Source organism: Hypanus sabinus, chromosome 14, assembly GCF_030144855.1.
Source record: "Hypanus sabinus isolate sHypSab1 chromosome 14, sHypSab1.hap1, whole genome shotgun sequence".
Lineage (NCBI taxonomy): Eukaryota > Metazoa > Chordata > Chondrichthyes > Myliobatiformes > Dasyatidae > Hypanus > Hypanus sabinus.
In genome coordinates this window covers 27,368,131-27,387,065 of record NC_082719.1, presented here as the reverse complement: position 1 = coordinate 27,387,065, position 18,935 = coordinate 27,368,131, and the positions used below count along the sequence as shown (strand labels likewise).

At 35.6% G+C, this 18,935-nt stretch overlaps 1 protein-coding gene across 1 annotated transcript in view; it reads left to right on the top strand.

Annotated features, from left to right (window-relative positions):
• The window catches only part of tapt1b (transmembrane anterior posterior transformation 1b), a gene marked incomplete at its 5' end in the record, with an annotated part of 123,396 nt that overhangs the window by 27,550 nt on the left and 76,911 nt on the right, over positions 1–18,935 (top strand). Inside the window, 4 exons of the mRNA XM_059989819.1 lie at positions 4,000–4,118; positions 9,345–9,507; positions 14,262–14,397; positions 18,625–18,722. Coding sequence (XP_059845802.1) covers positions 4,000–4,118; positions 9,345–9,507; positions 14,262–14,397; positions 18,625–18,722 — 516 coding nt within the window. The remainder of the gene's footprint in view (positions 1–3,999; positions 4,119–9,344; positions 9,508–14,261; positions 14,398–18,624; positions 18,723–18,935) is intronic.

Here is an 18,935-nt window from a genome sequence, read left to right as displayed (position 1 = left end):
GTTGTTGTTGAGCTCGCAACACTGCCACCTCCAATTTAAATTCCCACACGGAATATTGTGGAGGATCAAATACCCAAACCCCATAAGCCAAACCTGTGACCAACTTCTATAGATGTGTGGTGGAGAGTATATTGGCTGGTTGCATCAGGGAAACACCAATCAATACACACAAAATGCTGGAGGAACTCAGCAGGCCAGGCAGCATCTATGGAAAAGAGTACTGTCGTGGAAACACTAAGAACACCAGAGTGACTTAGAGTTTTGTTTTAAGAGTTTATTAACATGATATCATGGAGAGTCTGTAGCAGTCTCCACTGCCACCAGAACTTTGATTTTTAGGTTATACTGAGCTCATATTTATTAAGCAAGACAACAATTTCACATAACTTTGTTTAGCATCCCACAGTCAGTAAGTACATGATTAATTGTTTAAAAGGCATGTCAGTTATCTCTCAGCATGAGTCTAACAGTTCTTCCTGCTTCCTGTTATCAGGACTCATAATTTACTCCCTGACGCATCATCCTTCCTGATTCCAGTGGCCTAGTATCTTATTTATTGGAGTTCCTGGTACCGAGTTTATCATCCAAGGTTATTCTCGACACGCATCAGCAGTCTTAAGCCCAGCTGCTTCAGAAATGGTCAGGAATTCCATCATACACTAGTCTACCACAAGTACAGTCGACAACACCAATGCCCTTGAATGGAAAGACCTACAAAAAGTAGTAGATACAGCCCAGTCCATTACAGGTAAAGCCTTCCCCATCCAGCACATCCAGATGGAGTGCTGTCACTGAAGAGCAGCATCCATCATTAAGGACCAACCCCCCCCCCCCCCCCCCACCCCAACCATGTGGATCATGCTCTCTTTTCGCTACTGCCATTGGGAAAAAGGTACAGGTGCATCAGGGTCCACAGGGTCCACACTACCAGTTTCAAGAACAGCACTGCCTCTCAAATATCAAGCTTTTAAACGAGAGGGGATAACTTCATTCAAGCTTCACTCTTCCCTTCACCGAAATGTTACCACAGTCTATGGACTCACTTTCAAGGACACTTCATCTCATATTCTTGATGTTTAGTGCTTACATATTTATTACTATTATTTTTTTCTTTTGGATTTGCATAGATTGTTGGTTTTTTTTCACATTGGTTTCCCATCCTTTGGGTGCAGTCTTTTATTGGTTCTCTTGTTGGATTTACTATGTACACGTACAAGAAAGCGAATCTCAGGACTGTATATGGCAACATAGGTACTTTTATAATAAATTTATTTTGAACTTTGAATCATGACTAAGTTTCATGTTACTTCATCAGTTCGCACAACCGTTTAATCTTTCCCATCTACAACAATTCATTGTTATTTTCTAATGGAATCTGAATGAAATTTTCTGTGAATATCATGGATAGTACCTTTGTAACCTTCCTAATCTTCATTCTTTGCATTTTTTCCAAGTGAATATTTAATTGGCTGGTGGTACACTGTGTAGGTCAATATGCAAACTTCAGAATAACTTTTGACTGTTATCAGGAATCCCAGGTGCAGTATTCCAAACCCAATTATTTTTAACTCATGTTAGAGAACATCAGAAGCAGACTCTGTACTTAATTAAATATCTGATATGTATTCCCTAAATTCAATTGTTCCTTCTCCCACTTAATTTGCACAGATCTCATGAGGGATGTAGTCTCCCACCTGTCTCTCTTTCTTATTGTCTCTGCCCCCTCTTGGGCAATTGCAGTAATTGACTGTCCACCTTAATAGGGAGGCACTTGCTCATCTTAATCACTTCCAAATGGCTGAAGAGCAAAGCTGGGAGCATCATCATCCCAGTCTAGAGCATCCCATTGACAGTGTATTCTGTAAAGCTCAGCTATAAAAGGGCATTGACTTTCTCCAATGGATTTAAGTTGGTTTATACACTACCAACACTATTTATTGGGAACAATCTGGGCTCCATAGACTGATGAACTGAGTGTCAATAACTTCATATGGCCCTACAGATCTTGGACATTTACAGTGGTCATAACCTGCTGTCCTATTTCCAACTCCCTAAGTTTTGCTCACACATCAAAATAAGTTTTATTCCACTGTTTTATTTGTTGCACCATATGTTCTTTAAAATACCATATACTCAAGTTCTGACAAATCTAGACCAACAAAGAATTCTAATCCTTTAATTTCTCTTCCAGTCATTAGTTTGAAAGGTATAAATTTAGTAAAGAAAGCCATGGTGCTACGAATTATCATAAGAACATATGATAAGAAAGTGACCCTTGTTGTCCCGTGCTGCTTGACCATTTTAGCTAATATTCTTTAGAATCCTGTTCATCCATTCAATACTTCCGTGGATTGGGGATGATGCTGATTTTTAATTACCTTGCTATTCTTTCATTGTTATTCACCTGAAACTGTTTTGTCAGACCTGTGAGGTGAAATGAGAGTCTTGATCTGATTCTAGACTCCTTGGTAATCCTCACCAGGTCAATTAAAATACTAGCTTAACCTTAGCAATGTTAACTATAGTTGGGAATACCTGAATTCATTTGTTGGAAGTATCTACTATCACTAGAACATATTTCAATCCATTGGGTGATGACGTTAGTGACTTCACAAACTCAAACCAGCAAATCTATTCATGCCCTTCTGCAGGGCATGTGTATCTTAAAACTGCTTTCCTAGCCAATCTATCTGGATTATACTGTGCATAAATTTAAGTAATTCTTACAATAATGTTCTGTATCTCCCTACATCCATGGTCTCCAACAAACACCCTTCAATTGTTCCCTAGTTCTGTCTGCTCTTTGTTGCCCATAAATGACATGGTACTGATGCATCATCTGATTCCTTCCAGATTTAGATCCACTCAATTACTTGTCACATTTTATTGTATTTCTGAAGAAATGCTTTTCTGCTATTGGTGCGTAGTGATTTCAATGCATACCATACACAAACTACCCTGCAGCAACTTACTCAGCTACTATAGTACAGCTCTCAGAATTACATTCTCAACCTTCTTGGAAGATGACTAACAGGTGCACAGAAACAGCACCACTTTGAAGTTTCCTTCTGCCTTGCACAATACAGATTTGAAATTGTATTGCTATTCTTTCATTGTCATTGGACTGAAATTCAGAACCTCTCCTTCCCCCCCCCCCCCCACCATTCATCTTTGTGCAAGTACCATCACCATAAGAGCTGCAACTGTTAAAGGTAGTTGCTGACCATTCATTTTCTCAGATAGTCAGGAATAGCAGTTAACTGTTGAGCTTGATAGTAATACCCACTGCTATGGATAATGAAAGTAATCTACTTTTATGGCTTTAAAGAGAGTTGTATTTATTCTTTTGATTTTTTTTAAGATATGCATCTCACAAACAGTCGTACTTCTCCTTTATGATTGATTTGGACATTGTTATAACAATTCCCTGTAATATGTAGTTGGTCATCCAACAGAATCCTTTGATTAAGTAACAGATTATTTCTCCACAGTTTTGATAGATGTGTGGGTTGAGAATCCCAGCAAAGGAAAACTTGTAAACTTTAGGTAATCTTCCTAATTTAGTTATTCTTTTGACCATTTTAGAGATTGTTTTATCCTAATCCCAAGTCTAGAGTGAACACCAGTGCAGGAAAGCTGCTTCGTGTTTTCATGCGTAATAACTTCCATACTTTTATTTATATTAGTAATTGTATTCCAAGGTCCATCAGAATATGATTCTGCTTTGCTGTATTCTTTCTGTCTGCCCTTGCAAATACCATGCCGTTTACTGAAACATTGTATTTTTAGCATTTCAACATTTCTCCATGCACCTATTTTCATTGCCTCAATGTATTGAAGCAGGTGCAGGAGATAAGAACTTTATGCATTTATACCTTTAATTATAATATAGATTGAATAAGTTATGCAGATCCATGTATTTTTGTGACTTGTTCTATTTTACACATTGCTATTTTGTGAAGTGTTTCTTATTTTTGCATGGTTTCTTATTTCTTTCAGTTGATGTTTTTTGGATTCTTCCTCTGCTTGGATGCCTTTCTATATCTCTTTACTCTACTGCCACTTAGAGTCCTTCTGGCCCTAATGCGATTTATTACTCTACCCTGTTGTGGGTTAAGGTAAGGTGTATATGGATGTTTTAGTTTTTGTTTGTAAAACTTATAAAAACAGGTTGCTGAAAATATACTATTCTGCTGAAATATGAATGTCTCAGCAATGTTGTGTTAGGGCAATGAGTAGGTTTGTCGAGTTCTGTGATAACCTTTAATATGGATCTTAAAATGGGGCCCCACTACTTCTTGAGTAGATAGAACCATTTGTATCTGAACAAGACAGTGTTAGCAGATCATCTGCACAATAATAAGTATCTCCCTCTTTGAGTTGTACTTATAGAGTCACAGATAAGCATAGAACAGAAACTGGCTCTTTGGCCCATCTAGTTTGTACTGAGTTATTTAAACTGCCTACTCCCATTGACTTGCACTGGGACCATAGTCCTTCATACCCTTACTATCCATGTACCTATATAAATTTCTCTTAAATGTTGAAAACAAGCTTGTATGCATGTTTTAAAGCGAACTATTCAAAAGTCTAACAAGGGAATATAAAGATAGCTTTGGATCAAATCTATAATATTGATATTTATTTAGATTATGTATATATAAAGTAGATTAGGGAAAGTAGATGATGAAAGTAGGCTATTGAAAACAGATTAAGAGTTTCTACAGATGAGGGAGAAATGAATAGATTAGTTAAAGTTTAATGTGGCTCCTTTACATACTAATTCAGGAGAAATTTTATTGGGGAATAAACAAATGGCAAAGAAATTAAACACATATTTTCTGTATGTAATGCCCTGGTTCATATATTTTACTGTTATGCTGTATGTATTTCATTTTGTGCTGTTCTGTGAGAGCTGCTTGTTTTCAGCTTATATTTGGGTTATGAGGAGAAATGTGTGCCAGCCAATTAGGATGGTTGGATTAAAGGGAGGTTTCTCTGGTGAGTGACACTAAGATTGGGCTTGGAGCTTTTGTTTGAGAGGAGATGAAGAGAAAAGATGCTGAGGAGAACCAGTCATAGCATACTGGGAGACCCATTTGTTCAAGATGGATTGCGAGCGATGTTTGGAAGGTGGTGTGTATTTTCACTGAGGGACCCAGTGACAGGGAAGTTCAAGATGAGCTCCAACTTGTGCACATTTAACTGTTTAATTAGAATGGGCCCTTTTCTTTTTGTTATTTTTTTTACTAACCCTTTAGTCAAGATTCATGAATATAAATCCTTTAATTGTATGCAGTATACTGTCTGTTATTTCGTGGCATTAATTTGTAACAGGGTAGCAAATGACACAGCATCTACACAAACTGGGGTTTGGGATGGGATCAAGTGCGCCTCGATCTCACCAGTTTGGCAGAGCCAGAGGTTGTCTTCCATAGACTTATGCAGCCAAGGACACCAGGGTGTTTCATGTGTTTTTGCAAATAAAAATACAGTGGGCTTCTTGGAAATAGTGGAAATCTGCAGGTCTAAAGAGAAAGTTAAAAGAAATTAGCATTAGTAAATTAAATTAATGAGAGTGAAAAATAAGTCTCCAGGTTTTGATTACTTGCATCCACGGATTTTGAAGGCATTGACTATTGAGATGGTGATGTGTGCTTCCCATCTCCACTTGAATGGCTGCATTCATTGAATAATACAGCATGGAAATAGTTTATTGAGCCCAATTTGTCTGTGCTGAACAGTGGGCACCCTTAGTGATCCCATTGCTCAGCAATGGAATCATTGATGTTTCCCAAGATGAGGTCAAATAATGCTCCTTTCCTCTGTTCTATCTAAAGAATGTGTTAAAAAGCTCTTCTGGTTACATGTCAAAAATTCTGCCTCTGCTGGGCTTTTAATGTTAAGAAAAACCCAGTTAATATTTGTGAAATTGAAATCCCCCAGTAAAAACCCTATTTTTATTGTACCTCTCTGATAACTACCTACATATCTGTTCCTCTATCACCTCTTGACTGTTGCATGGTTTGTAATATACTCCCAGCAAAATGACAGGAGTCTTTTTGTTTCTAACCTCTAATCTTGTGTCCTTGTTTGAGGGTATTGTTCCTCAACTCTGATGTAAAGCAATGTTTGGCTAATAGTGCAATAGTTTCTTCTCTTTTACTCCCCCCTCTGTCCTTCCTGAAAATTCTATACCCTGGGATATTGAGTTGCCAGTCCAGCCCATCCATATCTCAGTGATAGATCCCTATCTCAATTAAAGCTTTTGAGTTCATCTACTTCAATGGTGATGCTTCCTGAGTTAAAATAGATGCAGTTTATCTTTGGATACCCTTGAGGCTTACTTACAGTATTTTTTTTTGTCTATTGGATATGCTAATTATTTCACTTCAGGTTTTTGTACTCCTCAGTCTGTGCTCCCTCCCCATCAACTCAGTTAAAACATTCTTCAGCTGTACTACTTGCAACACACAAACTACGGGAGGAACTCAGCAGGCCAAGCAGCACCTGTGGAAGGAAATGGTCAGATGACATTTCAACTTGAGAGCCTTCATTGTCCAATCCATATAAAGTGTCTCAACCTGAAAGGTGCACTGCCCATTTCCCTCCATAGATACTGGGTTCTTCTGGGGGTTTGGTATCCAGCACCTGCATCTCTTGTGTTTCTTAGCATGGACATTGGTTCCATCTGGTTAAGTTGCAGTGTTCCTCTTCTACAGGTGTTAATGATCTAGGTAACTAGCCCATCCTCCTGAACAGTCCCTTCAGAAGCATACTCATCTGACTTACTTCTCTATTCCTGTTCTCACTAGCATGTGGCATCATGAGATATCCATGGATTACAATCTTTTAAGGTCTTGCTCTTTAAATAGCTACTTAGTTCCCTAAACTCATCCTTACTCCTATTAGTACTTGTATGTACTGCAACCTCTTAACTGTTCACCTTGCCTTTCATAATGCCCTACAATCACTACTTAGCATCCTTGTCTCTAGCAACAAGAAAGCAGCATACCATTTGGAGTCTCTTTTGCAGACAGAAAAAATACTTATTTGCAGCTTTAACCTTTGCAATAGAATCCTAACACTATCTTTGTCCCAATTTTGTTCCTACCCCCCCCTCCAAAGCACCTCAGAGAGCAGCACCCATTGCCATGCCACAAACTTGTTCTTCCTTAGGAGGCCATCTCACCAACAGTATCTAACCATCTATACTTGTTAAAGAGGGAAGTGACCACAGGAGCCTGGCTGCCTTTCTTAATAGATACTCGTCTCTTCATTTACTGTATATCTAGAATGACCTGCTCACTATATAGATTGTTTACGATATTCCCCCATCCCGGATCTCCAGAGCAAATCATTCTGCAGTTCCAAGTGCTCTCAGCATGCTTTTACATTTCTCTTTCCCAATCTTAATTTGCTTTCCACATAATTTAAATAAAATTTTTACTTTTCCATATGATTTCAACTCAGAAATCTCTTGAAAAATATTCAAACTGACTATTTCAGGAGTCTTGATGTGTCTTAGAGTGATGGAGCTAAACTCTGTGCTGTAATCTCTTCTGTCCCCATGTCCATGCCAACATTTTAAACCATCTAGGCCAACCCCATTAGCCCACATTAGGTCTGACTCCTTCTATGTCTTGCCTGTTCAAGTGTCTGTCTGATTGTCTATTATGTATTTTGATCGTATTCTATACTTTCTCTGCAGCATATTTCACATATCAATTACTCTCTGTTTTAAAGTAAACATTTCCCTCAGATCCTCTTTAAAAACACCTCCATTTTACCTTAAATCTTTACTCTCTTTTTTTTGTTTTTATGTATTCTAGATCATAATAAAGCAGTTAACTTACTACAACCATCTGCACACCTTCTAGCTGTATATAGTTTTTTAAGACTGAATGTGGTGCTGGTGACTTCCATTCTTTCAGCTTTACACGGAAATTATTATTAGAAGTAGTTCCTTCGCGCCTGGTCCTTCATTTACAAATTTCACAACACTTGCCAGTGATATTAAACCTGATTCTGATACAGATTTATCAAGATCATGGCTGATCTTTTACCTCAGCTCCATATGCTGGGTGCTATCCCTGGATCTTGAGTACCTTAATGTATAGAAATATATTGATCTTTATTCTGAATGAATTAAATGACTGAGCCCCCACAGCCCTCTTGGGTAGGGAATTGCAAAGTTTCACTGTCCTCCAACTGAATAAATCTCCCATCTTGATCTGAAATGGCCTCTTATTTTGAGTCTCTAGCACTGGTTTTAGACTGCTTATTGAGGGGAAATCCTTCCTGTATCCATCCTTCTAAATGCTGTAAGAATTTTATGTTTTGAAAGCTTGGATTGTTTTTGTTTTGCATTTGTTTTTTTTTAATACCCCTCTAGATTTTTTAGGGGGATTAAGCTTTTACCTATCCAGTCAGTCCTTGCCTTCATTTTTTAATGTATTTTGCTATTCTTGAATACCTTTTTTCTTACTTTATTAAAATTTGAAGTTTGTTCCTGAGATTTTAACACACAATCTGAGTTGATATACACTGCTTTGTTGAGAGAATGATGAACATTCAAGGTTGTTTTGTTTTAGATGTGATTCTTTGTATTTTCTGAGATACTTTTTTTAAAAATAAATAAGCCCTTGGAATTTGCAGCTTCAAAGAGAAAGCTATTTTGTCCTACTTCCCGTTCTTTCCCATGTTACTACATTTTTCAAGATTCAAGGTAGGTAGCAGGGTTGATCATTCTTGTTTGAGAGAAGTAACTGTTTTTGAGCAGGTGGTCGTGGCATGGATACCATGTAGCCTCCTTCCTGAAGGGAGTGGGACAAACGAGTAACTTTCTTCATGTAATTATTTAATCCATTTTATTTATGATTGAGGAAGAAAATGTCTTTGAAACAGTCACAGTTGAAAGTTCCCATTGCCTTCAGCAATTTTTCTTCCTCAGCTGAAATTTCTAAAAATGGTATAGCAGGTCATTTGTTCATTGCTGCTACTGGGACTTCGCTGTATTTTAATTACTGATCCGTTTCCTTTCATTTGTAAAGATAATTACTTCCAACAATAATTAATTCTCTTTAAAGCATTTTGGGATGTTTAAGGTTGTTAAAGGTGCCATATAAATGTATTCAATTTTACTTTTATTCTTTCTTAGTTGTAATATGTTTTAAATGCTTGCAAAAATTAAAATTTATGGAAAGTACCATAACACGTTGCTTGTATAAAAAATAAATGTATAAAACAACATAGCATGCATTACACCATTGTTAATAATCATTAAGGTTTTTTTTATTTTTAGTTGCAAACTTTTGAAATAAATGTTTTAATTTCATTCTAAGTGATGGAAGATTACTACAACCTGCTCAAGTATGTGACATGCTGAAGGCAGTTATAATGGTCATCTGTTTTGTCATGATGCACTATGTGGATTATTCCATGATGTATCATCTCATTAGAGGACAATCTGTCATCAAGCTCTACATCATCTACAACATGTTGGAGGTATGTAACAGTCACAAAGTAGGATTTTCTGAGCTAAATTGTTACAATTTTTATATTTAACATTTTCCTTTTATATATTTTGCATGTTTCATTTTAAGGGAATTAAAGTTAAAGATTATAATTGGGAGCTTAACATCCAAGGAGACACTTTGTATGAAAAGGACAGGTAGGTAGGCAGTAGGGGGAGGATTAGGACTTGATTTAAAAAATGAAACCAAATCCTTCAAAAGAGGTGACATAGGATTGGAAGATGTATAATCCTTGTGGATAGAGTTAAGGATCTGGATTTTTAGAGCAACTTGTGGTTGAGCCCACTACAGGAAAGGTGTTGTGTAATGAACTGGATTTGATTAGGGAGTTTAATGTAAAGGAACCCTTAGGAGACAAAAACATAATATGATAGGATTCACCCTACAATTTGAGAGGGAGAAGCTAAAGTCAGATGTATCAGTATAACAGTGCAGTAAAGGGAATTATAGAGGCATGAGAGAGAAACTAGCTAAAATTAGTTGGGAGGGGATACTAGCTGGGATGACAGCAGAACAGCAGTGGCTGGAGCTTTTTGCGAGCAGTTCGGAAGGCACAGGATAGATACATCCAAAAGAAGAAGTATTCTTAAGGCAGGATGATGCAACCATGGCTGACAAGGGGATTCAAAGACAACACAAAAGCAAAAGAAGTAGTATATGATAGAGCTGCAATTACTTGGAAGTTAGAAGATTGGGACACTTTTAAAAATCAGCAGAAGGCAACTAAAAAGTTACAAGTAAAGGTGAAAATGAATTATGGTAGCTAGCCAATAATCTCAAAGAGGATGCATCAGTCTTCAACGTGGAACACACTAGCAATATGCCGAAAGTTCAAGGAGCAGAAGTGCACTTGCTACTACTAGGGAGGAAATTAAAAGCTCATGGCAAGACCTTCATGGGAGAAGGCATTTGTGGGAGAGAGCATTTGAAGATCAAGAACTCCAGATCTGGCACATGGTACACTGCACTGGAGTGATCCTTGTCTCTCCTGCCTGTGAGCAAAATCTGCCAAATTCATTTGAGGGATAGTTAAACCAATGTCATTTTGTTCTTTCAAGCCATCATCCCCTGTATTAAGGGCCTAGTTCTTCTTGGTCAGACTTGCTAGGCAGGGCGGTTCATTGGCTTGCCTAACAGCAAAATCTCAAAAGTGACACTTGATTTTGAGTTCATTCATGGAGAAGATTAATAGGTGAACAGAGAAAGAGATTCAAAGATGTGGTCAATGCTACCCTGAGAAAAGGGCAATCTCTGGTGCATGACAGGGAAATTAATAAGGAATAGGAATGCTGTGTGAGCTTACAGAGACTGATAAGAGTGAAAATGACTCAAATCATAAGAAAATATGAAATAATATAGAAACATGGCAGCTGAATGTGAAGAAGCTGCATTCATGATGGTACTGAGAACCTGGAGGCCTTAAAGTGTACAGAAAGTTTGCATAAGCGGTAGAATGACCATTTTAGTTTGAAATTATCCACCATGCATCTCATTTTTAATTTCTGAACGCTTTTTGGACTACATCATCTCCAGATTGAACAACTTTGACAATGTGCACACATGAAACTGCTAAACCAACTAATGGCCCATGGCATTAGAGGCAAAAAGTACTAGCAAGAAAATAGGCTGACTGGCAGGAATCTGAGGGTGAGGATTTAGGGATCCATTTCAGGATGGCTGCTGATGACTAGTGAAGATTAGCAAGGAGTCAGTGTTGGAACCACAACTTTTCACTATACACACTGATGATTTGAATGATGGCATTGTGGTCAAGTTTACAGATAGTACCAAGTTAGCTGGAGGGATGGTAGTGTTGTAGAGGTAGGGATTCTGCTGAAGAAATTAAGTTAGTGTAAAGTGGAATGCAGCCTAGGAAAATGTGGGATTATAAATTTTGTTAAAAAGACTAAAAATGTAGACTATATCCTATATGGGGAGGGAATTCAAACATCAGGGGTGAAAAAAGGCATGAGGCATGGAGTCCTAATTCATGACGCCTTAAGGATAACTTACAGGTTAAGTTGGTAGTAAGAAAAGCAAATTCACTGTTAGTATTCATTTAGATTGGTCTTGTATATAAAAGCAAGGATATTCTGCTACTTTTGATTTTGTAATAGCTTTTGTTGATCTATCTAAAACTGGATCTAAACAAAAATTAAAATCTCCACCTATTAATATTTTATCATGTGCATTAGCCAAATTCAAAAAGACCTCCTGTATAAATTTTACATCATTTTCATTTGGTGCATAAATATTCATAAGAGTCCATAGTTCTGAAAAAATTTGACAATGTATAATTAAATATCTTCCTGCCGAATCAATTAATACATTTTGTATTTTAATTGGTAAATTTTTATTAACCAAAATTGCAACTCCTCTTGCCTTTGAGTTAAATGAAGCTGCAATAACATTTCCAACCCAGTCTCTTTTTAATTTCTGATGTTCTATATACGTTAAATGAGTTTCTTGTAAGAAAGCTATATCTATTTTCATTTTTTTAATATATGTTAAAATTCTTTTTCTTTTTATTGGTCCATTAAGCCCATTAACATTAAAACTTAAAAAATTCAATAAATTAGTCATTATTTTTATTTATGTTACTCCAATCTATAATAATACCTAATCTTTCAACTTTCATTGTATCCTGGGAAATCTTTTTAGAAGTTTCCATGTTGCTATGTGTGTCCCCACCAATCATCCAGGCAAAAGAATAGAAGAAAAATAGAAAATAAAGAAAAAAAAACAAAATACCCCCCTACTAATGTTGTGAAAGAAAAAAAACACAACATTACCCCCCTCTATTGTACGGGTCATGGCAATCGCCGTGATTACACACGTGAATCTCGCAGTAACTGATTCAAAGCTCCCCAGCCCCCCCGCAACATAAAAAGTATATATATATATAAAAAAAACATACTATTCTCAATTAATATTTCTAAAATTTTACTTTTCTCCCTTATATCATCCTCAAATGTCCATCAGTTCCATTTGCTTTCTCTGTCTTCATCTTTAACCATTACATTTAGAAGTCTCTACGTTTAATTAACGAAGAGATGGAAGTTTTTGTGCGAACACCTCCGCATCTTGATAATCAGAAAAAGATCTTTTTCCTTCCTCCAAAAAAATTATCAGTGTTGCTGGCTGACGCATTAAAAACTTATAACCTTTTTCCCATAAAACATTTTTAGCTGGATTAAATTCTTTCTTTCTCTTCAAAAGGTTATAACTTATATCAGGATAAAAAAGAACTGGTTTCTCTGCTATCATCAACGGACCTTTTCTTCTTTTAGCACCCTGGGCCGCCACCCTCAAAATCTTTTCTTTATCCTGGTATCTTAAACATCTTATCAAAATTGATCGCAGATTTTGATCATCTTGAGATCTTGGTCTTAAGGCTCTGTGCACCCTTTCAATCTCAATTAAAGTTTCTTCTCCCATTTCCAATTTTTCAGGAATCCATTTTTGAAAAAAATTTATTGGGTCTTCTCCTTCGGTACCTTCTTTAAGTCCAACAATTTTAATATTGTTGCGTCTACTAAAATTTTCAAGCTTATCAATTTTTCCCACGAGTTGTTTTCTTTCTGATGTCCAGGCATCATTATCATCTTCCATCTTCTTCATTCTTCCATCCATTTCTTCCATTTTCACATCCAAATCTGTAATTTTCTTTTCCATTTTTTCCTGTTTCTTTGTCATTTTATCAAACATAGCCTCCATATTTGTTATTTTTTCTTTAATTACTTTTTGGTTACTTTTAATTACTTTTTCTAATTTTTCTAATTTATGCATTATTAGCCTCAAAGCCTTTTTTGTATTTTCAGAGGAACTTTCATCTTCTTCTTCTTCTCCATCTTCGGCTGATTTTTCCAGAGAGTCCAGCTCTCTCTCAGACTCACTTTCACTGTCGGTTTCAGTCGTTGCTGGGTTTTGTAGTTCTGGTTGCTCTCTTTTGCGCATGCTCGTTCCTTTACGCTTGCGCAGTTCTCGTTGATCTTTTCCTTTAGAAATGGCCGATGCTGCCGCGGTCTCCTTTTCTGTTTCACCGGCGGTGTGTTGTACCTGAGTCCGCGGTTCTTCAGTAGAAGTAGGCCTTGATTCTGTTCCAACTTGAGCAGTCTTCGCGGTAGCAGTTTTCTTTGTCCTCTGTTTATGAGGCATAGCTTAAAACAATCCAAAGTAATTTATAAGTAACCTTAAAAAAGTATTAATTAACTTTTCTTCACTTAAACATTAATTTATTAACTTTTTTACGGGAGGGCTGGGTTCCAGCGTCTCGATCCTACGTCATCACGTGACGTCCCCAAGGATATTCTGCTGAGGCTTTGTAAGATACTGGTCAGGTTACATTTGGGATGTTGTGAGCCATTTTGGGCCCCATAACTAAGGAAAGATGTGCTGGTTATATTGAGGGCCCAGGTTCGGAAGAATGATCCTGGAAATAAAAGGTTTAACCTATCAGGAACACGAGATTGCTAAGGGTTATAGGGAGAAGACAGAAGAATGGGGTTGAAAAAAATTAGCCATAATTAAATGACGGAGAGGACTTGATGGGCTACGTGGCTTAATTCTTCTCCCATAACTTGTGTCCAATTTACTGGATTAGATTTTATTCATGAAATAGCTGTTCTCTGACAATTATTTAATTAGCATATTTATTTTTGAAATGGGTTTGCATGACTTTCAGGAATGTGCCATTAATTATACAGTAGCTGGATTTTCCCACAGGTAGCAGATCGTCTTTTCTCTTCTTTTGGTCAAGATATTTTGGATGCACTGTATTGGACAGCTACAGAACCAAAAAAGAAAAAAAGAGCTCATATTGGGGTGATACCTCACTTTTTCATGGCAGTGCTTTATGTTTGTATCCTTTGAACGAAATATAGCTGAATTTTTCACATTTTTAGTCAATTACAATTATTCATGATTTTATGGAAGATTTTGATGACACACTGAATGTAATCAATTATTTCAATCGCTCAAATGAAAATAATTAATATTATTGATATTTTCTATTCAGATCATATATTAATTATTAGTAAATTAAATATTAATTGCTTTTACTGGAGGGAACAAGACTGAATATTAAATACTTCTGAAATAAGTAATTGTGACTTATCAGATATAAGTGTAGTAGTGTTTACATGGGCAAATACTGTGCTTTTCAATGTTTTATTGTCATGGGATTTTATTTCAAAATAATGATGAGGCTTTTAGTTTTCACTGGTTTTATACTTTCTTACTGTAATTTTGGGTGAGGACAGATTATAATCATATATATATGATTAAATGTGGGAAAAAGAAAATTCTCTGCCTGAAATGCAACTTTCTGCCTTTGGCTTTGTGAGGTTTGCATCTCTGTCTATTCAGCAAAAATTGTTTGATTGGTATGAAGTCATACCAATAGACATGAGCCAAATTTGCTAGAGAAAATTAAGTCCTTTTATAATTTTGTTCCTGATACATTTTAGATCCTATTTAGAGCCAAAAAAATTTCTGCACTGATTATTGAATATTAAGTCTCTTAGGTCTCTAACTATGTTTCAGTAAATGTTATTTTTGATTTTTTTAAATCAAAATTTTCTTTGCTTTTTGTTACTAGCTTTTTTAGCATTGAGTCCAACCATTCTAATTTGTGTGTTTTCTAACTTGCATTGTTAATTTCACAGTCCTTCAAACTGGATGTTCAGTCATGTCTCAGATATCAGGTTTATCTTAAGAGTTGCATAACTCTGCTTCATTGTTATAAGTTTTCATTAATTTATAGTGCATAGCATATTCAGGATCAAACATGCAAAGGCATGTATAACATTGGGTACCTATGACCAAAGATACAGCTGTATTTTATACAGGTTGGAACTTTGCAGTTTATGAAATTCATTCTTATTTGTTAGACTCTTTAAGGTGATTTAGTGTCAGTTTAGAATATACTACTTAGAGTGGCACAGCACAGGAATAGGCCTTTACATCAGAAATCAAATGTTCAACTAAACTTATCCCTTTTGCCTACACAGTGTCCATTTCCTCCACATTCATGTGCCTGTCTAAGAACCTCTTGAACATCTCTATCATACTTACTTCCATAACCACCCTTGGCAGTGCATTTCAGGTACCCACCATTCTGTGTTTAAAAAAAACACTTGTCCTGGACATCTCCTTTGGACTCCTTCTCTCATACATGCACTCTGATATTAAACATTTCAACCCTGGGAAAAAGATATGGTATTTATGTCTTTCATAAGCCTTTAAAACTTTATTAGATCGCCCTTCATCCTATCCCACTCCAGAAAAAATAACTCAAGCTTGTCTAAGCTCTCCCCATAGCACATGCCTTCTAATCTAGGCAGCCTGCAGATAAGCCTCTTCTTCACCCTATCAAAAGCCTTTCTTTCTTTTTAAATCATTTTATTGATTTTAAACATAAATGAAACATGAATACAAAGACCTTGAGAGTACATAATTAATAGGTTAAGGTATAAATACAAATAGATGATAATCCATATATAATAACCTCGCAAACTCATAGTGGTTACAAAAAATGGAGAAAATAAGAAACCGCCCCCCAAAAATGAAAAAAAAAACACCTAACCAACATGGGCCAATGCATTAATATCAATTATACACAGTAGCGTCAATAACTCCGCGCCTCCATCCAGATAATTAAAGATGATAAGAGTAAGGTTTAGCAGAAGTCAGTTTAGCTCATATGAAAATGTTGAATAAATGGTCTCCAAGTTTCTTCAAATTTAACTGAAGGGTCAAAGACAACACTTATAATTTTTTCTAAACTCAAACAAGAAATAGTTTGAGAAAATCACTGAAATATAGTCGGAGGATTAATTTCTTTTCAGTTCAATAGGATAGATTTTTTAGCCATTAATGTAACAAATGCAATCATCTGCCGTGCTGAGGGGGATAAACAACTATTATCCACCATTGGTAAACCGAAAATTGCAGTGATAGGATGCGGTTGCAATCTGATATTCAGAACTGTTGAAATAATACCAAAAATATCTTTCCAATAATTTTGCAAATAGGCAAGACCAAAACATGTGGGTCAATGAAGCGACTTCAGAATGACATCTGTCACAGGTTGGATTAACATAAGAATAAAATCGAGCAAGTTTATCCTTGGACATGTGAGCCCTATGTACAACCTTAAATTGTATTAGGGCATGTAATTGTAAAATTTTCTCCCACTGCTCTGTGGTATAAGACAGTGAAGTTCTTTTTCCCATTCCTTCTTATTTTTTTCAGATACTTCTGGCTGTATTTTCATGATCATGTTATAAATGATGGCTACTAAACCCTTCTGGCAAGGATTCAGAGTTAAATTTTTTTCTGTAATATCCATTGGCATAATTTCAGAAGAGACTGTAGCATATTCAAGAAATTTCTAGCTTGCAAGTATCTAAAAAAAATGAGTTTTAGGCAAATTATATTTATTGGATAGCTGTTCAAAGGACATAAAACTGTTATCTAAAAATAGATCACGAAAACATGTTATACCTTTGGTTTTCCATAATACAAAGGCTTGATCCATAAAAGAGGGCTGAAAAAAAAGTTAGATATAATAGGGCTTGATAAGATAAACTTATTCAAGCCGAAGAATTTACAAAATTGAAACCATATTCATAATGTATGTTTAACTATGGGATTAGTTATTTGTTTATTCAATTTAGATAAAGCAAAAGGAAGCGAAGATTCTAAAATAGAAAACAATGAAAAATCTTGTACAGATTTACACTCCAAATTTACCCATTGTGGGCAAGGTACTATAATCGATTCTTGTGTCCAAAATGTTAAGTATCGAATATTAACTGCCCAGTAGTAAAATCTCAGGTTTGACAAAGCCAAACCTCCTTCCTTCGTAGGCTTCTGTAAATATTTTTTACTTAATTGAGGATTTTTATTCTACCACACATACGAGGATATTTTGGAGTCAATAATATCAAAAAAAGATTTAGGAATAAAAATTGGTAATGCTTGAAATAAATATAAAAATTTAGGTAATACTATCATCTTGATAGCATTAATTCGACCAACCAATGACAAAGATCATGGGGACCACTTGATAATAAGTTGCTTGATTTGGTCAATTAAAGGTAAAAAATTAACTTTAAATAAATCCTTATGTTTCTTGGTAATTTTATAACCAAATAAGTAAAATGTTCTGTAACAACTTTAAATGGTAAGTGTTTATAGATTGAAACTTGCATATTTAATAGAAATAATTCACTCTTATTAAAATACAGTTTGTAGCCAGAAAAGCTACTAAACTGAGCAAGCAAGGATAAAATAGCCGGAATAGATCTCTCAGGGTCAGATATGTATAGTAACAAATCATCAGCATATAATGATAACTTGTAAGTCCCTTCCCTACGGTTAATACCAAAAATATTAGTTGATTCACGAATGGCAATGGCTAAAGGTTCTAAAGCAATGTCAAATAATAGAGGATTTAAAGGACAGCCTTGCCTTGTTCCACGGGACAACTGAAAAAAGGAGATCTCTGATTATTGGTAAGAACCGAAGCCAAAGGTTTATAATATATTAATTTAATCCATGATATAAATTTCAAGCTAAAATTAAAATTCTGCAATGTATTAAATAAATATTGCCATTCAACTCTATCGAATGCTTTTTCAGCATCTAAAGAAATGACTCATTCTGGTATTTTAGATGAAGGAGTATAAATTATATTAATTAATTTTCTAATGTTAAAAGATGAATAACGGTTTTTAATAAATCCAGTCTGGTCTTCAGAGATAATTTGAGGTAATATATTTTCTAATCTAGTGGCCAAAATTTTGGTAAAAATCTTAGAATCCGTATTCAACAAGGATATAGGCTGATAGGATGCAGATTCAGTAGGGTCTTTATCTTTTTTAAGAATTAGAGAAATGGAGGCATCATAAAAAGATTGTGGTAATTTACCTACAGTTAACGCATCTTTAAAAACTTTACAAAGTCTATCCTGAATCTAAATTTAATATTGCCGAATTTCAATAACTAGGTACTTGCACAAGCAGTATTTTCATAGCTGGGTAGGTTCTTTGTTTCTGTGCTATCCTTAACAGATTAAATAAAGTTCTGCATACAATTTTGGTTATGGTACAAGCAACAACTTTGAATGTTGCTTTCAACTCCCACAACAAATCATTACTTACCATCATGATGTCAAATAACGTGAGTATTTTCTGTCTATATTTTTTAATATATGGATTCTTGTGCACCTTAACAGTTGAATGATGTGTTATCAATGTACTTGTTTATAATGGAAATAATAAAAAACAGTATATTTTATGAATATATGAAACAATGCGATTTTACTTTTGCGGTTTTAGTGAAATTCAGTATTGCCACAATTATTGAATCATGGAATGATGAAGAACATACAGA